The sequence below is a fragment of the Carassius carassius genome, chromosome 15, assembly GCF_963082965.1.
Source record: "Carassius carassius chromosome 15, fCarCar2.1, whole genome shotgun sequence".
NCBI classification, from domain to species: domain Eukaryota; kingdom Metazoa; phylum Chordata; class Actinopteri; order Cypriniformes; family Cyprinidae; genus Carassius; species Carassius carassius.
This window is the reverse complement of record NC_081769.1, coordinates 3,746,768-3,774,414: the sequence shown is the minus strand read 5'-3', so window position 1 is coordinate 3,774,414 and position 27,647 is coordinate 3,746,768. Positions and strand designations below refer to the sequence as shown.

General features: G+C 39.5%; 1 protein-coding gene across 1 annotated transcript; it reads left to right on the top strand.

The window, feature by feature from the left end:
* The first annotated feature begins 561 nt into the window (after nt 1-561).
* On the top strand, nt 562-27,516 carry mtf1 (metal-regulatory transcription factor 1). The gene is made up of 12 exons (XM_059567268.1): nt 562-670; nt 1,074-1,150; nt 2,787-3,291; nt 8,490-8,728; nt 10,827-10,958; nt 11,113-11,186; nt 21,479-21,609; nt 21,710-21,784; nt 21,868-21,970; nt 23,869-24,389; nt 25,191-25,248; nt 26,149-27,516. The coding sequence occupies exons 2-12, from the start codon at nt 1,128-1,130 to the stop codon at nt 26,553-26,555; spliced, it is 2,268 nt and encodes a 755-aa protein (XP_059423251.1). The 5' UTR covers nt 562-670; nt 1,074-1,127; the 3' UTR covers nt 26,556-27,516.
* Nucleotides 27,517-27,647: the final 131 nt, after the last annotated feature.

Genomic DNA, 27,647 nt, shown 5'->3' with positions numbered 1-27,647 from the left:
CTGGAGTCTGTATGCTGAATCTGTCAGAGATGTGATGTGATGCTGTAGTGAAGTGAACTGATCTGGAGTCTGTACGCTGAATCTGTCGGTGATGTGATGCTGTAGTGAAGTGAACTGATCTGGAGTCTGTACGCTGAATCTGTCAGCGATGTGATGTGATGCTGTAGTGAAGTGAGCTGATCTGGAGTCTGTACGCTGAATCTGTCAGAGATGTGATGTGATGCTATAGTGAAGTGAACTGATCTGGAGTCTGTACGCTGAATCTGTCAGAGATGTGATGTGATGCTACATAGTGAAGTGAACTGATCTGGAGTCTGTACGCTGAATCTGTTAGAGATGTGATGTGATGCGATGCTGTAGTGAAGTGAACTGATCTGGAGTGTGTACGCTGAATCTGTCAGAGATGTGATGTGATGCTGTAGTGAAGTGAAGTGAACTGATCTGAAGTCTGTACGCTGAATCTGTCGGTGATGTGATGTGATGCTGTAGTGAAGTGAACTGATCTGGAGTCTGAATGCTGAATCTGTCAGAGATGTGATGTGATGCTGTAGTGAAGTGAACTGATCTGGAGTCTGTATGCGCTGCTGTTCATGATGGTGCCGCTGGGGAGGAATGAAGACAGGACCCGATACACAACATTACAGAGGTCTCTAGCGTCTTTATAGCACTGGTAAATGTATTCAGTTATTTTAATCTGTTTTATTTGGGGGTTTAAAAGCGTGTCGTCGTCGTTCAGATGTTTTAATGGCTTGTCTCGGTTTCATTAGCGTTTCTGTTCAATGCTAACGGGATAAATCTGTTAGCATACATCAACCCTAAATGCTTTAACTATCACATATTTAACGTGTTCAGAATATTTAACATTTGAACCGGTTAAAACGTCAAATTAAGTGCGTTTGTGTCCAACGACACCGGTTAATGTGATCTAAAAACTAGTGTTAATGGCGTGCTAATGAAGCTAACGCCTGTCAACGGAGCCTCTGCTAGCACTTTAGCCTGTTAGCTTCTCTCTGCATTCTTAATAAAACACGACCGCTTTAGCGATTGATATACGTGTTGCTTAATTATTTCAGTCGTTTTGTCTTCGGGATATTAATTATGTTGACCGGACAGAAGCAGATGAACTAATGACTGGAGCTTCAACACACAGGTGAGCTAACAGTTAGCAGTACTGACATGCCAGTTTGGTTTTATATAAAATATTTCCAGTTTAAGCTGAATATGACACGTTTATGACTTCCCGACATTAAAAACTGCATGTTTTTAATGTCTCTCTGTGTGTGTGTATGTTCAAACTGTTACATGTGAATATTTTCGTGCTCGACTTGTGATTGTCATCAATGTCAAAGTGAACATGGAAACTTCTAGAAAGTGTCCAGAATGACAGAAGCCTCACCTGCTTTAAGACTCATTGTGTTTTATTATTATATTTGGTGTTTTGTTGTCACAGTGTGTTCATCTCTTTGAGACATGATGTCCTCTTTGTAACTGTGCAGTAGTATGAGAAATGCATTCATAGTCTGTCTTCACATGCCTTCTCAGTCAGCTGTCTTCCTAGACAGCATTTATGGTTATTATAACCTAGTACAGTCTCTTCCTAGATAACATCATAATCTTAAAAATGTATTGACATTTTCCGGCATCAAAGGTGTAGACTCGGAACATAATGATGTCTGAAGTGTTGTCGATCTAGTCAGCTTGCTATGTTTTTCCACACAGCCGGTGTGTCTGGCTCATTTGTGTTTTAGGTTGACCATTGTGTGTGTATTTCTTATAGTTTCGTGGCGACGGGGGTTTCAGTTTACAAATGCACCTTTACCCTGATTGTTTTGTAGTTACTCTAACATCAGCCAAAAATAGTTTCCCTGCATTGTCCTAGTTTCTCGTGACATTGTGCTGTTTTACCAAGACATTACATTGTTATTTATATGAGAAAACCTCTAATTATAACAATACTGTAAAACGGATATGTTGATATGTGCCGTTCATTGTAATTATACTGATTTCTGTGAATGATTTATGTAAATGTACCTAAATTTACAACTTTTTTTCTTCTTGATAATGCGCACGTTACACTGTGATAGATCTTGACTTATTTCCTCATTGTTCGTTATTTAATCATTATAATAACCTGCGGGGTGGTTATAACGATTCAGTGAGGAATGGTGATATTTTAGTGCTAAGTATATACTATCATAGCATTTATTAATTTTGATGTAACTTTATATATTTTCAGTTTTACTTTTTTTCATTTTAGTAGCTTTTTTCACTTTTAATATTTCGGTTTAATTTTAATTTATTTTTATTAAAAGTTTGACAAATTTTAGTATTCGCATAACACATTTATTTAGGTTAGCTGCCAAGTTTTTCATCTGATGTTTATATCATTTTATTTAGACTTTAGTTCATGTACCGTAAATATTTCTAAATACGTTTTTCATCCGACATTTCTCTTATTTTAGTTCATCTTTTTTATTTACTAAAAACAATTATTTATTTATAATTTTTTATGTGATATATTATTTTAGTTTAGCTTTATTTCAGATATTGAAAACCATTTGTAAGTTGCTTTTTGTTCTTCATCTGATATTTATCTTATTTTATTTCAGCTTTATATTTGTTGTTGTTTTCATTTGTTTTCATTTAATTTAATGGAAAAAAAAATGTCATCTTTAATAAAAAACAACTGAGTCTATGATTGAGGCCTATAAATCCTGTTTTCAGTTTGATTACCTGACACCGTGTACTATGAGTATTGTCTTTAAATCTCTTTAAACTTATTTCAGCCTCAACAGAAGCAAGCACGAGGACACACGCCCAGGACTGAGCTCCTCCATCAGGATCATGGGAGAGAATGGCCCTCTCACGGTGACAGCCATGCTCTTTGAGGACGAGGAAGAGGATGTGGACAAACTGGGACATGAGGAGGAAGATGAGGACAAGATGGCCAACTATGACAAAGACGACGGCATAATCTCGGGACCCTCGTCCTCCTCGGGGAGGGTCTACGATCGCACCACCGTGCTCATCGAGCAGGACCCCATCCGCCTGGACGAAGAGGGCGAGGAGGACGGCATGTCCTTCCTGCAGGAGGGAGAGTGTGAGGGGGACGAGGGCTCTCTGGCCTTCATGGGGGACCCGGAGGGCATGTCGCAGGGATACATACACCACACCATCTCTGCGGACCAGATACAGTTCATAATCAACCCGGGGTCCACCCCTATGCCGCGAAACATCGAGGGTGCAACGCTGACGCTACACTCCGAGTGCCCTGAGACCAAGCAGAGAGAGGTGAGCAGCTATATACAGAGCACTGCTTTCAGTGACGACCCTCGTGTTTGGTTTGTTAAAGCTGGTTGTTCCGGTAAGACCCGTCAGATCTGCTTGTTCAGTGAAAGCTGATCAGATAAGCTGGGATGGGGATGGGTGTAGTTCATCCCCACAGGATCTGTGTTTCCACATGATTTCACAGCAGAGCTCTGGACCCAGGCGTCCTCGGCTCTTACGGCTGGTGGCTGCTCCAGAAGTCAGTCAGATGTTAATGCACTGAGCGCTTGGATTAAAACTGGTTTAAACTGATTATAGGGCCCTATAAAATTCCATTTTCAGTTTTCCTAAATTATTCATTTTGTTTTTTTTCCCCCCAAATTCCGTGTTTTCCATTTTTATGTTTTTTGGATTTTATTTTGGTGGTTTCATTAAATGTTAATAATGAACAAATTTATTACAATTTCAACAATAATAGTTTCCCAAATTCAGATTTCTGTTCTATTTTTAGTCTTTAAAAAAAAAATCTATTCATAAGGATATAAAAATCTAAAAATGTATTTAAAAAATAGTGCCCTTTGAAATCTGTTTTATTTTGTCTCAAATTCCATGTTTTCCGTTTTATTCCTCAGAGTTCTGTTTCATTGCTTTAAATAAATTTCAGTCATAAAAAGCATGTGCAGTTACTTACTTATTTTTTTAAATGTTAACAATATTCCATATGAAATGCATTTTATTTTTTCCCAAATTCTATCTTAATGTTTTTTAAATGTTAATAATAAAAAAGTGAAATTAAATAAATTCCTATAACTTAACAATTTAATAAAATTGAACAATTATATTGCCCTATAAAATGTTCTATTCTTTCAGAAATTCAGTTTAGTCAGTTCTTTTTTATGAAATCTGTTTTATGATTCAATACAAATTTATTACAATAATAATCAAATTAATGCATAAAGCTTTAACAATGTAATTAATCTTTTAAAATTTAAGCAAAATTAACATTACTTTTTTTTTTGGCAGAGGTTTACTGTTTAAAGTTAATTTTAAAGGTTTTTTTTTCATCCTTTTTTTTTTTTTTTCAAAGAAGCTGTGTAAAAACCGAAGCTAAAATAAAAGTTTTAGATAATGAAATGGAAATAAAGTTTGGGGAATTAAATTGAGTTGGTTCTTTGGCATTGAGCCGCCTCTCACTATTTTCAATGAAACAGATTGGACATTTTTCTTCTGTAGCATCATGTTTGATTAGAGTTAAAGTGTGTTCACACTGCTGACAGTGTCTACACAGTCATCAGAAAGTGGATACCGCTACTTTTCAAGCCCTTAAAAACTGCTGTGGCTGGCCAAAATTTGGGCAGTGTGTTTTTGGGAGGTCTGAGCTAATTGTGCCGCATTCATTTTGTTCTGTGATTAATGATGATGACTCAGTCTGAACACTAAATGCTCTGCCAATGTGATGTCTAGTGCTGACGCTGACGTTCAGATGACGTACAAAGAGGTGATCATGATCACAATTTCTAGTGTTATTTATCTGTTTCATTTGACTTTCTGCTGTGGTTTATTAATATTCCCAACCTGGCAACCAGTACTCAAATAAAAGTTAGATACTGCCTGATCTTCAGTTTTTCATTCAATCAGTCGTTTGTGCGGTTTGAGCAACTAAACCTGCTTGATTCTCTTGAAAGTGCAATAATTCTGATGAGATGAAATGACAGTGAGTGTGATTTAATAATCGTGATTTTATTTTTGAGCAAAATAATCTTGATGTACTGTTTAATCATTGTCTTATTTGCAATCCTACCAAGAGGCTTAATGCGGTCATTATAAAGACATTTAGTCTCAGAGACTATTAAGCTGACAGATCTTATGTAACATGTGTAATGATGTGATGCTGAACAACAGGCTGACGATGCAAACACAAAGCATTCAAATATTGTCATAATGTAGTATTTCTCATGTTGAATGGCCACCACGAAGCAGAAATAGAATCATTTGGCTGCAACAAATGGCTCCAGGTGGTTTATTTGCATTACACAGACTTGCAAATGACCGGCTTTTACTGCCTATTGTACTGCCCACACACACACACACACACACACACATATTGAAAGGTCATTCATCACATCTACATCTACACGGCTTTGTCTCATAATAACCCTAGATACTTGGATATGTTTGTAGTTGTCTTTTCTGTGTGTTACATGAGATTGTTATTCCTGCCGTTGTGTTCAGAGAATGATTGATGATGTCAATCATTTGTGTGAGAGCACAGCTACATTCACAGTGGTAACCGCAGAACCCAACTACGCTCCGATTATGCTCAAATCCAATGTTTTCATGTATTAGTTTTTTTCTCATGGCCTTTTTAACATGACCCATCTGTGACACTGCTCTGAATGTCTGAACGCACAAGACATATTCATGTTTGCTACGGTCTAAAAGTTTTTGGCTAGTAAGATGTTTTGATGTTTCTTTAAGAAGTTTCTTGTGCTGACCCAGGCTGTATTTAGACCTAATTATTTTCTTAAAAAACACAAAAACTATAATATTATCAAATATTATTAAAATGTAAAATATGCTGATTTGCTGCTCAATAAACATTTCTGATTATTATCAATGTTTTAAGCATATGGAAACCTATTTCCGCCACTGAATAAAAAATAAAACAAGGTAATTGCGACTTTTTATCTCACAATTCGGACTTTTTTCTCAAAATTGCGAGTTCATGTCTTCACATCCGACTTTATAACACCTAAATGTGAGTTATAAAGTCAGAATTGCATGAGATAAAATCGCAGTTGCGAGTTATACATTTTTTTTGCGCAATTTGCGAGTTTACTGTAGACCTTTATCTTGCAACTTTTTTTCTCAGAATTGCATGTTATAAAGTCAGAATTGAAGTCACTCTCAGAGCAGATGGAGTTTATATCTAGTGGCAGAAACGGGCTTCCATAGCAAACAGATTTGCTGCTTCAAGGTTTTGTGGATATTTATGTATTTATTTTCTTCATTCAGGCCGAAAGCTTGCACGAAAACAAGAGGTGGGATTTGTCGCGCAAACCAATCACATCCCATCATAACTGATCATATCCAATTATAGCACGATGGAGGCATCCCCCATTCATCTCAGTTACCCCCCGGTAAAGTCATGGCACGCTGTGGGGTCTCTGCTGTGGGTGTCGCTGTTAGACAGTGTTACTTTAGAAAAGCGAGTGACTTTTATACTTTTAATGCCATATTTACTAATATCTGTGTTCTTTTATTTTTGAAATATTATTTTCTCATCCAGTTATTTGAGGAGACACTGCCTCCCTTGCTTATTCAGAGGAAATGCCCCTGGTTTTAAATATGAAGTGTAGCATTAAAAGAGCACTGAGATGATGTGGTCAGAAGCAAATGATGTGATGCATCATTATTAAAGTTCAATACTAGGACAAATACATTGCAGTAGACCATATGAGGATAAAAATGACAACTGTAGACTTAAAGTGTCATTTCCAGAACAAATGAAGTAAGGTGTGTTTTTCAAGTTATTATTGTTGTTTAATGTAGTTTGTTTTGTGTGCTTGTCTGTTAAGAGCAGAGAGAGAGATCAGCATTATCTCATTATCTTATCTTATCTATAACTTATCTTATTAAGAGAAAATGCATGTTATACATTTTTTAGATTACACATAAAAAACTGTTAATACATTAGCAATTCTAGACCAGAGATGATGAAATCCGGTCCAGCTTGCCAGAGTTGACACTTTATGCCCTTTGAAGTATTGTGAAATACATTAAGACTCATTTTTATAGGCTTTATGGACCGATAAGTTGAGAGTGTCTCTTGAAGGACCAGCACCACATCCTCTTTATTTGATTCTTCCTCTCGAATTGATCTTCCAGAATCTGGCAGCAAGATTTAGGAGCTCATTTTTAGTCAGTCCTGCGAGACAGACTTTTCAGGATAGGAGATGGAATAAAAATGAGCTCCTAAAACTTACTTAAACCATTCTTATATACCGATTTATTGCTCAGGAAACATTTCCATGTTGAAATCAGGGTTGAAATGTGCCGCTTCATATTTTAGTTAAAAAAAAAAATTGACAAAGAAAGTTTAAAAGAGAAGCATGAAATCAAAACATGCTACCATTCGAATTGGCAAACAATTGTGACTGTGTTAGAAAGCTCACATCACACTAGAAATTGAAGGTCAATAAAACTGTGAGATAATGTCAGTGTTGCATGCAGTGTGATCTTTTGTGTGAAAAAATGCAATAAAATTGCACAGGTCTAATATGCACAGAATGCATTTGCAGAAGTCATATTAGTTGTATGGCAATCATTGGCCAGTAAATGAAGAGAAAAGAAGTGGGTGGATTGGGAAATGTCATGTCATGTTGCACACATGAGCACCACGGGTAGCACCATGTGAGTTAACCACTTGGTTACGTATCTGACCCATATGCCACCTAAAGAAATAGTACAATTAAAAATCTACTCAGGCTATCCAAAAGTTTGTTTCTTTATTGGACACATTTAGAGAAATGTAGCATTACATCACTTGCTCACCAATGAATCCTCTGCAGTGAATGGGTGCCGTCAGAATAAGAGTCTGTCTTGTGAAGCCAAAAGCTGCATGTCTTTTTTTTTTTTTTAATCCATCATTTATAGTTCTCTGTCCATAATTTTGCTTTCTTCAGTGGAAAAAGTCACCTTGTCTGAATCAGGAGAGAAATATGCACAGATCAAGCACCGTTTAAAAGCCAAAACAAATATTTTTTGTTTTTGAGATGGACTTTTTCATTCGAGGAAGCATTATTATGGTTGACTTTAAAAACGTCATAAAGATGGATTTGTTTCTTACAAACACATCTTTTCTTTAATTGATAGACTGTGGTTGTGTGGATTACTTGTAATGTTTTTTATCAGCTGTTTGGACTCATTTTGACAGCACCCATTCACTACAGAGGATCAATTGTTGAGCAAGTGGTGGAATGATGAATTTCTTCAAATAAGTAGATAAATCAAGATACATTTGTCATTCCACTCCATGGACAGTTTAGAAAATATATATTTTGTTCATTGTATAGCCCGGCTTCTCTGGGAAAGTGTTGTTTGTGGAAGTTTGACAGAAAGGGAACATTTTGTTCAACTGAGAGATGCCTGTTGTTCTAAATTGGAGAGTGTTATTCCCAATCTTTCTTTGTTACCATTGGCTCTTTCTGTTCATCTCTCAGGTGAAGCGATACCAGTGCATGTTCGAGGGTTGTACGCGCACCTACAGCACGGCGGGAAACCTACGCACGCATCAGAAAACACACCGCGGTGAATACACGTTTGTGTGCAACCAGCAGGGCTGCGGCAAAGCCTTCCTCACATCCTACAGCCTGAAGATCCACGTCCGCGTCCACACTAAAGAGAAGCCCTTTGAGTGTGACGTGCAGGGCTGTGAGAAAGCCTTCAACACACTCTACAGGTGAATATGAGGAAGAAGCACTGGTTTTACATTTACAGTCGTGGCCAAAATTTTTGAGAAATACATAAATATTGGAAATTGGAAAAGTTGCTGCTTAAGTTTTTATAATAGTAATTTGCATATACTCCAGAATGTTATGAAGAGTGATCAGATGAATTACATAGTCCTTCTTTGCCATGAAAATTAACTTAATCCCAAAAAAACCTTTCCACTGCATTTCATTGCTGTCATTAAAGGACCTGCTGAGATCATTTCAGTAATCGTCTTGTTAACTCAGGTGAGAATGTTGACGAGCACAAGGCTGGAGATCATTATGTCAGGCTGATTGGGTTAAAATGGCAGACTTGACATGTTAAAACGAGAGTGATGCTTGAAATCATTGTTCTTCCATTGTTAACCATGGTGACCTGCAAAGAAACGCGTGCAGCCATCATTGCGTTGCATAAAAATGGATTCACAGGCAAGGATATTGTGGCTACTAAGATTGCACCTAAATCAACAATTTATAGGATCATCAAGAACTTCAAGGAAAGAGGTTCAATTCTTGTAAAGAAGGATTCAGGGCGTCCAAGAAAGTCCAGCAAGCGCCTGGATCGTCTCCTAAAGGGGATTCAGCTGCGGGATCGGAGTGCCACCAGTGCAGAGCTTGCTCAGGAATGGCAGTAGGCAGGTGTGAGCGCATCTGTACGCACAGTGAGGCCAAGACTTTTGGAAGATGGCCTGGTGTCAAGAAGGGCAGCAAAGAAGCCACTTCTCTCCAAAAAACACATCAGGGACAGATTGATCTTCTGCAGAAAGTATAGTGAATGGACTGCTGAGGACTGGGTCATATTCAAAGTCATATTCTCCGATGAAGCCCCTTTCCGATTGTTTGGGGCATCTGGAAAAAGGCTTGTCCGGAGAAGAAAAGGTGAGCGCTACCATCAGTCCTGTGTCATGCCAACAGTAAAGCATCCTGACACCATTCATGTGTGGGGTTGCTTCTCATCCAAGGGAGTGGGCTCACTCACAATTCTGCCCAAAAACACAGCCATGAATAAAGAATGGTACCAAAACACCCTCCAACAGCAACTTCTTCCAACAATCCAACAACAGTTTGGTGAAGAACAATGCATTTTCCAGCACGATGGAGCACCGTGCCATAAGGCACAAGTGATAACTAAGTGGCTCGGGGACCAGAATGTTGAAATTTTGGGTCCATGGCCTGGAAACTCCCCAGATCTTAATCCCATTGAGAACTTGTGGTCAATCCTCAAGAGGCGGTGGACAAACAAAAACCCACTAATTCTGACAAACTCCAAGAAGTGATTATGAAAGAATGGGTTGCTATCAGTCAGGATTTGGCCCAGAAGTTGATTGAGAGCATGCCCAGTCGAATTGCAGAGGTCCTGAAAAAGAAGGACCAACACTTCAAATACTGACTCTTTGCATAAATGTCATGTAATTGTCGATAAAAGCCTTTGAAGCGTATGAAGTGCTTGTAATTATATTTCAGTACATCACAGAAACAACTGAAACAAAGATCTAAAAGCAGTTTAGCAGCAAACATTTTGAAAACTAATATTTATGTAATTCTCAAAACTTTTGGCCACGACTGTACATGCTTAAGTAGCTGCTCCTGCCCTCCTGTGGGCTTTGTTGTTAGAGAGCGATTGCATTGTACTGGGGTCTGACAGAAGCTCATGCTCATGTGACTGCTAGCCAGAAGCCACAGTGCCTGTGAGTCTTTTGACATAACTAAAGTAGTTGTTAATTTTTTTTTTTTTCCCCTCATGATTATTGGTTGGCCGGCATGCTACAGGTAATGTTTAGTAAAATTTTGTCAGACAAAACATGTACAGAAAACAGCATACACAAAAAAAAAATCGATCTTTGGATCTAAGAATTGATATAAGTGAAGCTTTTTTTCAACCCAGCCCTTCTTCATCGGTGGAAACTTGGTGCTTTGCATCTAGTTAAATCGAAGTGGTCACTTAAAAATGAAACATTTGCCATTATTCATTTACCCATACTGATTCATTCATTTCTATTATGTATGAAGGCATGTGCTCACTGACTAAACCGGATCACTGCATGATTATTGTGTTGCTCTCGTCAGACTGAAAGCACACCAGAGGCTGCACACTGGCAAGACATTTAACTGTGAATCAGAGGGATGCACCAAGTACTTCACCACACTCAGTGACCTGAGGAAGCACATCCGCACACACACGGGTGAAAAACCATTCCGGTGAGGAAATCTGTTTTAGCACCCAATCAGAGCATTCACATTGACAGTAATGAGTTGATCTTGAATGTGCAGCCAGTACACACCTAACAAATCTTGAATGTGGTACTTTTGCATATTAGTAATGATTGAAGTACTATTGTGTTTGTGTCTGCAGGTGTGATCATGATGGCTGTGGTAAGGCTTTCGCTGCTAGTCATCACCTGAAAACACACGTACGGACACACACTGGTAAGCCACAGGCAGTCTGCCCCATGAATGATCTCAAAATGAAAGCAATGCACTGATAAAGTCTTAACTTATTTACCCTATAAACCCTACTGTGTCATATTTGGTATGCAAATTTCTAAGGCCTCTTATTTATCAACATGATCAAAACTTTGCCTAAAAACCTGTTGCACATTCTACTAAATGCCTTGTGTTGTTTGACTGGTATTTTATAAGTTTGAGCAAGGAAAAGGTCTTTTAGTCTGAATATAGATTATAGAGATGTCATCCTTTCCACACTCTTGGCTGTGGAAAAAAATATTCCTACATTTAAAAAAAAATCTTGTTGATATCACTTTCGAGTCCATGAGTTTGCCTACCAATGGAATGAGAGGAGCAGCTTTCACTCTCAACCAAACTAACATTACTATCCAATCAGAATGTTTTGCTCTTATAAACATGAGATGTGCATAATAGTATCCAATTGCAGAGTCACAGCCCTGATGAATGGAGAAGCTCAACAAAAAGCTGCGAGGCGCAATGATCAAAGATGTCCATCTAGCGCATATTTACATAGAAAAGCGTTAGGTTAACGTCAATAAACGAGCATGTACTACAATTACGAGTCATTCTATAAGGTGACATTTCAGCACTTGACAAACGGACAGCGGCTCCTCTAAGCAGCACTTAAAGCACAGCTACGTGATTGTTGGGAAACACACGTGAAACAATAACGAATCATCGTAAAATTACTCGTTGAAAACGTTCTTAAGCGCTAAGATCAATCGTTATCGTAATTGAAGATTTGTTTGATCATGTCATCTCCATAAGAACCAAAAATAACAAGATGGCTGCGCATCCACACGCAGCGGCTTCTTTCTGTCCCGACAGAACGGTGTTTTCGTGTTTTTTGTCTTGTGAGTCACAGTGTTTGTGTACGTCGTCATCGCGTCTACCTGTTTGTAAGCGCGCATACAGTCGCGAGTTTCTGCTCGATGTCGGCAGAACCGCATTTGTACAGTTAAACTCCGTGCACATGGAACAGCTGCAGGATCTCGGTCTGCTACGGAGGCCTTCACTATCACCAACCCCCACTACTGCATTTCGCCCACAGCGGAGGCGCCACAAGCATGAGAGGAAGCAGAAGAGGGGTAAGCGCGGAGGTATCCGGGCTAGGCTAACGGCAAACCCACACAAGCCATCTGTCCCCACCAACGTACTGGCTAACGTACGCTCGTTGGACAATAAACTGGACTACATTCGATTACTACGCTCAACTCAGAGGACTGTAAGAGACTGTTGTGTTTTTGTGTTCACGGAAACATTGCTCAGCAACAGCGTTACAGACGGCGCTATTCAGCTCGACTAGCTGATGTGCTATCGAGCGGACAGAGCTCTCGTCGCGGGAGGAAAAACCCGCGGCGGCGGGCTTTGTGTTTACATCAGTGACGCGTGGTGCCACGATACTGTTGTGATCTGCAAACACTGCTCACCCCTGGTGGAGTTTATGATTATTAAGTGCCGGCCGTTCTATCTGCCGAGGGAATATACTGCTATACTGCTCATTTCGGTGTAAATTCCTCCGTTCAACATCATCAGCAACAGGAACGACGCACTAAATGAACTGTACCAGCACATCAGTGAGCAGCAGACAGCACACCCCGATGCTTTTCTCATCATAGCTGGGGATTTCAACCATGCTGACTTAAAGAGTGTGTTTCCAAAAATACACCAACACATTAACTTTCCAACACGAGGTAATAACATTTTGGACTTTGTTTACACCACACAGAGAGGAGCTTACAAAGCCCTCCCCCTCCCCCAACTCGGAGCCTCAGACCACATCACTGTCATGCTAATGCCTGCATACAGACCGCTCATTAAAGTCGCCAAACCAGTTCAAAAACAGATTCAAGTGTGGCCAGAAGGATCATCAGAGGTTCTTCAAGACTGCTTCAACACAACTGACTGGGACATGTTTAAGCAGGCTGCCACATGCAATAACACCACTGACCTCCAGGAGTACTCAGAGACTGTCACTGCCTACATCAACAAGTGTATTGATGATGTAACGGTCACAAAAACCATCACTGTCCGGGCCAACCAGAAGCCATGGATGACAGGGGAGGTCTACAGACTCCTGAAGTAGGGCTGGGTACCGACTTCGATGCCTTTATGTTATCGAACGAAAAACGTCGATACTATGAGTATTGAAAAATGATTTATCTTTCAGTGCCAAATTTCGGTTCCAAAAGCCAAGTGGCCTTTTTTTTTTTTTTTTTGCCAAGCGGCTGTTTTTTTTTTTTTGCCAAGCGGCTGTGTCTGTGTGAGCTTGTAGCATACGTGCATGTAAGAACCTAAATTCGCCGTGATTGGCTGTCCACCACCACGTGACGTGACGGGGAGGATTTCTGAAGATACTTGCAGCCACAGAACACAAGTGTAGTTGTTTTTTCTCAAAACGTTTCCGTTTTACAATGCCAAAGAGGTCTAAAGTGTGGCTACACTTTATAAAAGTGGATGCCAAGTCAGCAAAGTGCAACATATGCGATAAGAGTATTGCAACCAAAGCAGCAATACCACCAATTTAATAAAGCATTTGTTTGGAGTGTTTTGCCCTCCCTCCCTGTTTAGTTTGGTCTACTCCATTGCGTATTTTGAAACACGCCCACTTTCACAGTTTCTAAAAAACAGAGAGAGAGACCGATTTATCCGGTAAAGCAAATTTCTCTAAGCAGCTGTCCACTGTATACATTCATTTAAAACATAACCGACTGTGTTTACGAGAATACTTGCAGAGACAATTATTTTGATACAATTGTGTGTGTATGTGTTTGTAGTAAGTTCGTGTGGGCAAGGAAGAGGACAAAGGGGTCAGCAGGACTGCTGACGTATTTAATAAACAGAAAATAACTTAAAACTTGCAAACACCAAATGGTGACTTCTATTCTGACACGCGGTCACAGCACTTCCGATTTACTCCTTCCGGTTTCGTTTCCGGCTTCGCGTCAGCAGTCCGTCTCTCTCTCACTTGCTTCCGTCTCCCCTGGCGTTTTATACTCTCTCCACGCCAATTACTGAAACAAGAAACAGGTGATGATAATTTCTGCCCAAACCACTCACTTACCGCTCGTCTCCTGATTCTCTCTCCCGCTGCAGACTTCGCTAAACCACGCCCCCCCTGCCACAGTGTTCATTCAGAAGATACGATACGGGAGAGATGAATTCATTCTCTGTACGCGCATTGTCTGAAATGCTGCGTGTGCTTTGAATGAGTGCGCCCAAGCTCCGAACGCGCGCGAATTGTTTAAAAGGCTTGAAACAGCAATGTTTAGAAACAAGTGCAAACGATCAGCTACGATCCGTTTCACCCCTTCAAGTTTTTTTTTTATGGAGGATCAGTTGCCCTATTGTTTAAAATCTTCAAACTGTTTACTTAAATATTAATTTAATAAATGACATCAAAATAGGGGCGTTTGCGTTATGATGTGATGGGCTGCTGTGGGCCAGAAAGTCCAGGGCAACTTTTTGGTCCCAATCCGCCCCTGAATGGCGCACCCCTATCCAAAAAGCACAACCAGTTGTATTAATAATGTTATCCTGAGTGTGAAGTGTTACCAGAATTGGTTTTAATTAAGGTGAAAAATAAAAGTTTTGTGTTTAATGTATTTGTGTTGATGTTGAAATGGATTTTAAAACATATGGTAACAAAAAAAAGTATCGTTAGGAACCGGTATCGAAACTGAGGTATCGAAATTGGCACCGGATCGAAAGATTTTGATCAATTCCCAGCCCTATCCTGAAGACACAGAAAGCTGCCTTCAAAGCTGGAGATGAGGTGGGCCTGAGAACAGCCAGGGCCAACCTGTCCCGTGGCATCAGAGAGGCTAAGAGACAGCACTCCAGGAGGATAGCCCATCAATTCAGCGACAGCAGAGACACTAGGAACCTGTGGCAGGGGATTCAGACCATTACGGACTACAAGCCCCCACCACAGACCTGTGACAGCAACATCTCTCTGCTGAATGAGCTGAACACCTTCTTCGCTCGCTTTGAGCAACAAAACAGCACCACTGCACAGAAGACTCCACCTCCTCCCAGCGACCAGGTGATGACGCTGACCCCAGACAGCGTGAGGAGATCTTTCAGCAGGATCAATGCACGCAAAGCTCCGGGTCCTGACACCATCCCTGGGCGTGTACTGAGAGACTGTGCAGCAGAACTCACCGATGTCTTCACAGACATTTTTAACATCTCACTGAGTCAGGCTGTTGTTCCCACATGTTTTAAAACTACCACCATCATTCCAGTTCCGAAGAAGCCATCTCCATCCTGCTTCAATGACTACCGTCCTGTTGCACTTACCCCCATCATCATGAAGTGCTTTGAACAGCTAGTCATGCACCACATCAAGTCTGCCCTCCCCCCCTCCCTGGACCCCTTCCAGTTTGCATATCGGTTCAACCAGTCAACCGCTGATGCCATCTCCACTACCCTCCACTCAGCACTCACACTTGTGGACAAAAAAAAACTCATATGTCAGAATGCTGTTCATAGATTTCAGTTCAGCATTCAACACAATCATCCCTCAACAGCTCATTTACAAATTGATCCAGCTGGGACTCAACACTTCGCTGTGCAACTGGCTGTTGGACTTTCTGACTGGAAGACCTCAGGCAGTACTGGGGCGGCAGCAACACATCCAGCACCATCACACTGAACACTGGTGCCCCCCAAGGATGTGTGCTGAGCCCCCTCCTCTTCACTCTGCTGACCCATGACTGCACACCATCACACAACTCAAACCTCTTTATTAAGTTTGCAGATGACACGACTGTGGTGGGTCTCATTAGCAACAAAGATGAGACAAACTACAGGAGTGAGATGAGCCACCTGGCCGAATGGTGCAGTGACAACAATCTCCCTCTGAACGTGGAGAAGACGAAGGAGATTGTTGTAGACTTCAGGAGAGCGCACACTCAGCACGTTCCTTTGATCATCAACGGTGCGACTGTGGAGAGAGTGAGCAGCACCAAGTTCCTGGGTGTGCACATCACAGAGGACCTCTCCTGGACTGAATACACTGCAGCACTGGCCAAGAAATCACAACAGCGTCTCTACTTCCTCCGCAAACTGAGGAGAGCCAGAGCCCCGACCCCCATCATGTACACCTTCTACAGAGGCACCATCGAGAGCATCCTGTCGAGCTGCATCACTGTGTGGTATGGCGCCTGCAACGCGTCCTGCCGAAAGACTCTGCAACGCATACTGAGAGCAGCTGAGAAGATCATTGGTGTGTCTCTCCCTTCTCCAGGACATTTATGGAACCCGTCTCACTCGTAAAGCCCTCTGCATCGCAGGTGATTCCACTCACCCATCACACAGCTTCTTCAGTCTGCTACCATCAGGGAGGAGACTGCGTAGTTTCCAGGCCAGGACCAGCAGACTGAAGGACAGCTTCATCCACCAGGCTGTCAGGAAGCTGAACTCACTCCCGAACTTGCCCCCCCCTCCCCTCTTCTGCCCCAGGCTCCACTGAACTATGACCCCTTGAATTAAGTCTCAATTTGAAAAACAGTGTGCATTATCTCACTAGATTTGTAACGTAAATCATTTATAAACTTTCGCCAACACAGGAGAATACATCAACCTATGTCTAAATATGCCATATATTGTACATCGCAATTTCAAAATAAAAGTTTCTGCCTGTGGCCAAATATTAAAATTTAATGTTTTTAAACATTGTTTAATCATGCTGTAAAGTTAAACGTTATCAGGCTGTTGGCGCCCCCCTGCAGGTATTTTTTATAATACATGATGTTGATGTACTTAAATTGGTTATGTTGATATTATGTTTAGGCATATTACATTATGTATTTAAACAGTGTTGTTCAATACAATCATGATATTACTTGGTTTTGATAATTTAGCGTTAGTTTATATATAAAGTCATACTAAAGCCTGGTTTTCACTTAGGTCTGTTTGTGTTACTAAAAAATATCAGATTACTTGATTACCAAAATAATCATTAGTTACAGTCCTAGATGAGTTAAAATTAGTGGTGGGCCGTTATCGGCGTTAACGTGCTACGTTAACATGAGACTCTTATCGGGCGATAAAAAAAAATATCGCCCTTAATCTATTCTCAAAGTTGGGTTGGGAGCTGGGTCTATACTAACCAAGCTATGATGACTTTCACCTTGATATTTTATATAACCGACTGGCTGAGGCCAGCCTAAAAAGATGCTCAGGACAGTTGACAGGCCACTGCTGCGCATCGTCATGAAAGCTTATCTTTTTCATGTGTTTTTAAGCCTTACAGCTTGTCGATTTAAACATTAAAGCATCCAAAAACAAGACTTACTCGCGCGCTGTATTCGGTGCGCACTGCGCATGAGAGAGATCGGGAGCCGCGTATCACGGACAGCGACACTGAATCGAGCTCTCTTCTGCGAAGTTCTCCTCGAAGTCCCTCCTGCACCTGAACGAACAAATACAAATCGCAGTTTGAACAAACAAAAAAATGTGAAAGAGCCCAATTCAGTACTCGCGGTGTTCTGGTGTTCAGGGCTCACGCAGAGAAAGGCCTCTCAAAACACTTGAACATCGAATTTGCTTATTTTTGCTCTTGTGCCGACAAATACATACAAAATATGTCAAAATATCCACCTTGGAAATTATGCTCGAAAAAAACTGTCAGTAATTTCTTAAGTGAAAGTAAACAGTTGAGGAAAAAAATGGGATGTGTATTACATTGGATGCGTTCATCGTCTCTTAAAGTGACTGCGCCTAATTTAGCTTCTGGCTGCTGTAATGTTAATCCAAGAAAATAAAAATGAAAATCACTCACTGCTCTTGACTGAATTACTTTTTAGTTTTAACAGTCAAACCAAAAATTATTCAGACACCAGATATAATTTTTGTTATATATAGCAAAACTGTAATGATGTGAGAAATGTTGAAGGTGTCTGAATAAATGTAGGTTTGATTATATATTTCATTTTTACATTGAAGACTATCCAGTGCTATTTTACATTTAATTATTTGGTTTCTGTACCTTGACACCTACAAACTTGAAAAAAACTAAAAAATTGTGTAAATAGCACAATTAAATAATAATAATAAACAAACATACAAATTAAACAATTTCAAACAGGGCCCACTGGTACAACCTTCACCGGGTCCCCGCTGACCCCAGCTACGGCCCTGCTCACGCCTGTTTCACACATACTCCGTCTGCAGTGCGTATGCAGTCTGTGTGAGTTACGTATGCGGTGCAGCACGGACTCGATGTGCTTTCACACAGGACGCGTTTGCAGTCCGCTACTCGGTACGTAAACGATCGCTGCACTGCTGCAGACGCAACGCTCCTGGAACGCAACTGGAATCCGTTAACATGGGTGCGTAAAACATATGCAACGCATACGCACTACAGACAGAGTATGTGTGAAACAGGCGTAAGGTTGTTTGCACCTTGTGCAAAGTGGAATTAGTTTACAGCTTTTTCAAGCTCTCTGTGATGCATTTTGGAAACAGGAGATGAGCCCCTTTTCTAATGCACCACCTAGCTTGATAAACCCCTTCTCAAAGACTTACTGTTTGTCAATTTTATTTGGGTAACACACATATTCTGAATGCCTTTGGCAGAATTCGAATGAGCCATTTTAATTTAGATTAATCTACATTAATTTCATGATCACAGTGAGATTAATCTAGATTAAAAAAATTAATCTATGCCCACCACCAGTTAAATATTTCTAAATACAACTGCATTGTTTTTTATCTTTTGTAATTAAAAGACAATATTTTGTCATTGAAAATTTCTTAAAAATAGTATTAAAATATTGTCTTGTTGTAGTGAACCAAGTATCTGTACTTTGTATCATCTCGTTAGCTAAGTGTATTGTCACACCCCTAGTGTAAGCAGCTCTTAATTTTCCAAGTGTATGATATAGCTTTCATTCTACAGGTCAATCATATATTCATGAAAAAAAAATCAGTTTGAATAAAGAAAGCAATATCTTTGCCATAGTATCCTTTAAAATATTAAAGTTGCCCAGTTATTGCATGCTTTACATGTGCTTCCCTGCCCCCGGAAAAAAAGTTCAGGCTCAGGATTTATTTTATTTTTTTATTTTTTTTTGCTTTAACCCCTGCTGGCCTGAAGCAACGTAGGTTTACTTGAAATATATATTTTTTGTTTTTGTTTTTTAGAAAAAAAATGTGTATTGCGTTATTGTGTTTTCCCCCACAATAAAAACTACTGAGCTTTGATTATAAAACTAAACATTTAAATATCATCTTACTTATGCAATTTATTGGGAGATATAGGGTGATATTACTGTGATATTAATAAACTGATATTAATATTATTTTATGTAAGTATCTGCAAAAATGTTATAAAGATTGATCGGTCTATCAGAATTTCATTTTACTTTTTGGCCATATAATATCAGCAATAATATCAGCCGAACTTTTTTTTCTCTCTTCTTGGGAAAGATAGATTTTCTCAATGTATTTAGCTATATCTCGATATACGATATATATCTCGATATCTTTACAGGAAAAATAACCCCCCAAAACAAATATGCCAAATATTACGTTTAGGGCCCTATGAAATGTTTTATTTTTTTCTTTATTTTTTTTCTTACCTAATTCTGTGTTTAAGCAGGTGTAATTATTTAAATGCATAAAAACAACTTAATTTGTTAAATTGTTTTCTTAAAATAGCCTTATGTGAAATGTTTTTTCCGCTCTGAAATTCTGTGTATTTACATTTTTCTGGTTATCAAATGAAGACATAAAACATTCATTTAATTTATCTTTTAATTATTGAAAATAATTTCTACATTCTACATTCTGCTGAAAAATAGGCTAGTAATAGATTTCTGGCAAATAATTTTATTTTGACGGGTTTACCTTTACAGTTCTGTGCATGTGATACTACAGTCTATGATGCTAGTTTTACTCAAATCAAACGGCCAGATGCTCATGAAGTGACTCTCAGTGCACTTCTGCAGTTGTTGTTCATGTGTTCATGTCTTTATTTAGTGAGAGGACAGAAGCTGAAATCACCAGAGCATCACGCGCGCTTCTGGGTGTGTAATAAAACGAAGATGCGCTTCTGCTCCATTCATTAACAGACACGCAGAACATGCAGGATTCAGGATTCATGTCGTGATTTGATGTGAGTGCAATGACCTACTTTTGATAATTCATTTAAAATTTGACAAATTCCGTGACATTCCACGTTAAACTGTAAATTCCGTTTTTATGATTGGATTCCGCGATTCCATCCGTGTTTTCTGCATCGTGGAAATCATAGGGCCCTACAGTAGACATCTGCCTGCTGTTCGCCCGACACCTTAAAACCGATGTATCTACGATGATATATTTTAAATATCGAGATATCGCCCACCCCTATGTAATCTCTTAACATATGTATTTTAATTTATTTTTGGAGTATACCAGACTTTCAGAGATTTTCACAGGTATTTAAAGGGTACATAACATGCACAGTTTCACCTAATCTCATGTTAATCTTGAGTACCTTGAGTACTGCATCCTTCATATATTCAAAATGTCTTTAGTTTTATCATATTTATAAAAGAAAAATACAGCTTTCTGATTCACTCCGGAAAAAGCCGAGCTCCTGGAGGCATGCTGTGGGCGGAGCTATAATACTGATGTTTCATGTTGTTTCCATTCACATAATCACTTATGTGCGGATTTCCAACAAAAGATAGAAATCTGATGTAGTTGTACTTACATGAATGGGTTTTTTTTTTTTATCACTGGGACCGATCAATGTTTTAATAGCAAACAAGATCACTTAAACTCTTTAGCAAAGCTTTTGCTTAAATAAAATGAAAACAATAAAAATCTAATTTAAACTAATTATTTATCATAAATACTAACCCAGAATCTTTTGTTTTCAATTCATAGATAGATAGATGGATGATTGGATGGATGGATGGATGGATGAATGGATGATTGTATGGATGATTGGATGGATGATTGGATGGATTGATGGATGGATGATTGGACGGATGGATGGATGATTGGATGGATGGATTGATGGATGATTGGATGGATGGATGGATGGATGGATGGATGGATGGATGATTGGATGGATGGATGGATGGATGGATGGATGATTGGATGGATGATGGATGGATGATTGGATGGATGATGGATGGATGATTGGATGATTGGATGGATGGATGGATAGACAGACAGACAGACAGAAAGACAGACCTTATGTAGATGAGAGAACCTGTCCGGTTCTTCTCTTATAGTCTCTTTTTCTGTTCCAGGAGAGAAGCCGTTTTTCTGTCCGAGCGATGGCTGTGAGAAGACCTTCAGCTCTCAGTACAGCCTTAAGAGTCACATTCGGGGTCATGATAAAGGTCCAGCGTTCACCATGAGCAGTCATCCGCTGTCAGAGGTGCGCACTCACATAATCACAGCCCTCTCTGGCTGCTTTGTTACAAGGCCACTTCAGGACCGTCGACTTAATTGGTACTGTTGTACTTGTTCAACTGCAGGATGCGAATCACTCGCTGTGCCTCAGTGATTTGAGCCTCATTTCCACAGACTCTGAGCTCCAGGAGAACCACAATGTGAGTGACGTCCTCATTTACACAGAGCTGTTTTCAGTCGTCTCTCAGATACGAGTTCATCTCAGCACATGTTCATGTCTCAGTCTCAGGGTTTGGATCTGAACAGCGTCACTCCCATACGAATCTTTGAGCTGATGTTCCAGAGTCCTGAGAACAGTGTGAGCCCGGACGACCCTAAACCCACAGGCAAGAACTTGAGAGATTGCTGTGTTCAAATACACTGGGTCACTCTTATGCAGTACGGTTTGAATAAATTAGTGCTGGGCAGCCATTCAATTGTTAATCCCGATTAATCACATTGTTATGCATAAAATTCAATAAGGAGTTCAAAAGTGAAGTGTATTGTGCAATTTTTCATTTAAAAGTACTGAAATATGAATAACATTTTGTTTGCAAATGCTTTAAACAAATTAGGTGCTTTTTTTACTACAGTAATTATTTTACATAGGCTAGTAGCAGTTAAAATATTTATTGTAAATCTCAGTTTAAACATTAACCACAGTTTACCAAACGGTGTACTCCACTGTGCTGAGCGAGAGCGCTTCTCTGCTGTCTTCATGTGCTCACTTGTGAAGTCGTGATTACGAGCTTGTGGCAATCTTTACAGTAAACAGTGGTTTGTGAATGTTGATGCTTCGCCTTAATAATTTTATCAAGAGCATCCATGTGAGCGCTGCTGCAGTCTTAGGCCCTCCCCGAATGCTCTCATTGGTTGAGACATGTGATAACGCTCATCCCAAACCAGTACTGATCAACATCCCACCCCTCCTGTGACCCATGGTTCTTCTGTAGGCTATGTGTATTCAGAGCAATTGAGCAATGGGCTCTCAAAATAATAGTAATAGAAATGACAAAACACTGCGTAAATGCGTGCTAAAATAATTGTCAGTGTTAATTAATTAAAGCGTTAACGTGATAATAACACTTGAACTTGCCCAGCCCTAGAATAAATATATATGTAGTGCCCTCCATAAGTATTGGGACAGCAATGACAAAATTGTTTTGTTTGCTTTGTAGTTAAAACATTTGCAAATAATGATTTAAAGATGTATATAAGACAAAACTACAGAATGTCATGTTTTATTATTAGCTGTTTCAACACAAACATGTTTTACCAATTAAAAAGGACAGCACTTTTAGGGTTTAGCCCACTATTTGATGTGAGCATAAGTATTTGGGACAGTTGAACTTATGGCAGATGTAAAAGATCAAAGGCTAATATTTATTTGCAGATCCCTTGCGTGCAATCAGAGCAGTGGGTCTGTGACCCATAGACATCACCAGAGTCTTGGTCTTATGCTTTGAAATGCTTTTCTCCAGCCTTTAATGCAGCCATATCCAACTGTTGCTTGTTTTGGGGCATTTCTGTCTTTAGTCTCCTCTTTAGCTGGTGAAATTAATGTTCAATGGGATTTAAATCTGGAGATTGATTTGGGCAATCCAAGACTTTCTATTTCTTTTCCCTGATAAACTCCTTAATTGAACCGACAGGGTCTTTTTTTCACAGCTGTTGTTTTTCTCAGCCGATCAGGTCATTGTTGGATGCTGATATTAGTGCTGGTTTCCATACTCTTAATTTCTCCATGCCCTTTGTTTTTTTCTATAGCTCTAATTGACTTCCTCTTTTCTTTTAGTATCCACATTGTTTGCTTTTTTTCCTCAAAGTCAGCTCCCTCGTCTTCATCCTGGTTTTGTGTGTCGTCATCGAATGCAAGACTTAGAGTGCGGAAGCATGCCTTTAAATGCCTGCAAAAATCTTGAAAGTCTGGTATACTTTCATATTACCAATGTTCTGGTAATATGCTTAAAACATGTTACAACGTCACTCGCACATTACATACTAGAAAATGGCTTGTTGTACAACTACGCAAATTGGGACAACACCTACTTATACTTGGTAGCAAAATGCTAGAAACATGCCATGAACAGCGTGCTAAAAGTTCACTTATTGATAATAGTTTAATGACATGATTTCCATATTTAACATTTCAACCAGCATATTTATGACAAAATGTACTGCATAGTAGGAGTGAGCCATCACATATCCTGTGGCTCAATCTGACGTCAAGCCTCTGTCTCTCTAGATAACCCAGCGGAGTCTTTTGGCCTTGAGCCGTCACCTCAGACAGCTGCTGCAGACGTGTCCACTCAGCCCCCTTCATCCACCTCTTCCCCATCCTGCTCCATCACGAACCCTGATGTGGAGGCTCAGACTCCGCCTACGACACTCCCCTCTCAGCCGGCCCCGCCCCCTCCCACTGTCAGCAGCTCATTACTGACCTCCAGTTTCCCCTGTGCTCCGCCCACCTCATCACACTCACCTGAAGTGCCCGCTCCATCTGCACCCTCAGTCACCCAGCACTACGTGACACTGACCTCTACGGCTCAGCCGGTGTCTCCACCATCTGCGGCGGGAGTCTCCAGCGTGCCAGCCGTGACCACTGAGGTGACGGCAGCAGTAACACACACGGTGCCTGTGGCTCCTCCTCCTACGATCACCATCGCCCCCACACTCGGCCTGCAGCCCAGCATTATCATGTCTGACCAGAACTTGCAGTGGATCCTCAGCAGTGCCGCCAGTGCACAGCAAAACCCTGAACAACAGGTCCAGCAGTCTACCGTTTAACTGCATCTGTGGCTTTGCTTTTCCATTTTACTTTAGCTTCAGCTGCATGTTTCTATCTTATGTTTTGTCTTAATTTTTTAAGCTGGAATTAAGCTGCACTTAAAGGGATAGTTCAGCTAAAAATGAAAGTTTTGTCATTATTTACTCGCCCTTGTGTTGTTTCCAAACCCATAAGACTTTTATTTCCATGTGAAATACAAATTAAGGTATTTTTTAATTAAGCCCGGGAGTATCGCTCTATTACAAGTACATTACAACAAATCATCAAAAAGTTAATAAAGATATAAAAGAAATTGTAAAAAGTTAAATATTTATTTTATGATGTCTTCATGAATATTTTTATAAGCTCGAAAGTTTTAGTGGGAAAAAAAAACTGAATTGAAGAAAAAATTACTTCATTTGTTTTTCTAACATTTATGGAAATCTTAATGGGTTTGGAATGACATGTACCTGATGACAGAAATTTTATTTTTTGGTCAACTATACTAGCATCATATTAGAAACATGTTAGGAATGTGTTAAAACATGGCCGAAAAATATTAAAACATTGCCATTGTTATTGCTATTTAGCATCATGTGTGTTTGGTTTTGTTTTTAAGTTAGCTATTTCACTGCTTGCTTTTGCTTTTACAAACATGCTTAATCTTGCCTGATATGCATGTATGAATTAGGTTGTTTTAACAGTAGTTATGGTCTTAATAATTGTCTAGTTCAGGTTTGAATTAATTGCATACATTTATTCTTCTCAGTTTTTGACATTACTACTGCTTTTATTTTCAGGGCCCAAAAGTAGAGAAGGTCTTTTTTACAACAGCCATTCCAGTCAGTGGACATTCAGGTATGATTGAGTTTATATTGATTTTAAAATTTGCAATGACAACAAAATAGAGCTACATGTTTATTTTTTTAATTGCAATTCCAGCTTCTGATTCTCTAGATAGGTTAACCATAATTGTCTATGATATTGACTGACTGGTTATTTATCCTTAAAACTTTTTTTTTCCATTTGACATTGTCTTGCACTGCTTAATCTTCTCAATCTGGTAACCATTCATCACCACACCACAAGTAAATGCTGTCAACAGCAAGAAAAAAGAATAATTGTTTTTAGTATTGGTAAATGATGTATAAAATCAGGCAAAATATGTATCAACAAATCCCAGTAAAAACCTTCAGAATATATTTAGGAAAAAAATGGTAAAGTTTGGTTTATGCAAGTGAAAACAGCCTTTGCAAATTAGTATTCGAAATCTACAGATGTCGATAGAAAAAGTGCAATAAAATGTGGATTATTATTTTTTTTTTTAGATGGTTTCTTTCCACTATACTGAAACAACACATTATGAGAAGCCAAACAGTCTAAAATCTAAAAATTGGCCAAAAAAAAAAAAACTGTTACATTTTGGGAGAAGTTTATAGTTTAAACTGTTTTCATAATTTAGAAAAAAACAGTTAATTTATATGACATATATATGTTGTTGTTCTCTTTATTTGTGCAGAAATTCTGATATAATGGAAAAAGAAGATCATCACTATTATATTTTGGCCAAACAAAAATGACTGAAGTTTGACACTCCTGTATTAGATTGTGCTGTTTTTAATCTAAATAGACAACGGTTTTATTCAGAGATGTGTTTAACTGATTTATTTTAAAATGCATCACCTGAATGTATCTTAGTATTTGTGTCTCGTGTAGATTTGCAAGCGTCTCTCACAGGTGGTTGTGGTGTTGTTTCAGGGAACGCAGTGCAGCAGATCGGTCTGAGTCTGCCGGTCATCATCATAAAGCAGGAGGAGTCCTGTCAGTGTCAGTGTGCCTGCAGAGACTCGGCTAAAGACAAGAGCGCTGCTTCCTCGCTGGAGAAGTCGAAGAACACATCACCTCCTCCTCCTACTGCGCCTCCTCCAGCTCCTCCAGCCCTCCCCGAAGAGCCTCGCTCCTGCTGCCCATCCAAACAGAGCCCCGCTCAGACCCAGCAGGACAGCCTGGCCGCCCCGGTGACCCCCAACACCCCCAGCGATGGCCTGGCCAGCATAGATGTCTCCGATCTGCTCAGTCCAGACACCACAGCAAACATAGAGGCTCTGCTGATGGTGGCGGATGAGTTCAGCATGACCGATGGAGGCGGCAGCAGCGCCCCCTAGAGGCTCAGGCCTCGCTCTACATCTGTACCGTGTACAGATGGGTATCTCACACAGACCTGTACCTCTGCTATAGGCACGCGTCTCTCCCCAGACCTGTGTGATCATGATCCCAGTGAGTGGTTTTTGGTGCACTTTTAAGGGAGAGTAGCAGGTGGAGCAGTTTAGGGCACCAGGAGAAGTAGCTTAGTCGCTTCTCAAAATGATTTGAGTCTCTGTAGTGTGTTAACCCCGCTGTTTTGGTAGATTATTTCAGAGCTTATTTAAAGATCTAAATCTGCTTCTAGAGATTCTTCGTATTAAACAAGATGAGTTTTGGCCCGGCCACATGCTGTACTTGAGTTTTAACTTGAAACCCACTGGATTGATTCACTGGTGTGTCTGAGACTTCAACACAAAGGCCTGCGTCACAGTTTGTGGCTAATGAAGTTATCTACGGAAATGTTTAAGTATTTTATGTCTAATTTATTAGAAAGGCTGCAGTGCTCAAAATAATAAGAATAATGTGATTTGTTGAGATTTTATTTTACAGTTTGTCACTCTTGATAAACTGCGGTCAACATTTACCTGCCTTTAATATGTAATTTAGGTTTGTTTGGCTGCCTATAACTTAGTATTTAATTTATGTATGTTAATTTATGAAAATACTCAATTGTTGGATAAATGTAACTCTTTTCTCCCAACTTTTCACTATATATTTCTAGATTTTCCCCAAACTAAGTCTGCCTTTAAGTGAATCTCACGAAACCCATCTGGGTCATATTTCCCACAATCAAAAAAAAATATATATATATATGTAAAAATAGTAATTTTTGCCTAAAGAAAATTAACCCTATTTTACTACTACTTTATTATTATTATTATTATTAATGACAATTTCATTCTTCCAATTTTCATTATAGTAATGTAAAAATAATATAAACAATAAAAAATATGAATATATTATTTAAACTGAATACAATTCAGACTATTTTAATAAATCAGTCTGATTTTTACTGAATCAGTCCCTTGTTTTAGTTGAATTAGTATGTGGCCAGGATTTGTTAAATCAAAGGGACAAGTTAGTAAATTGTGGCAATGAATTAACAAGTCATG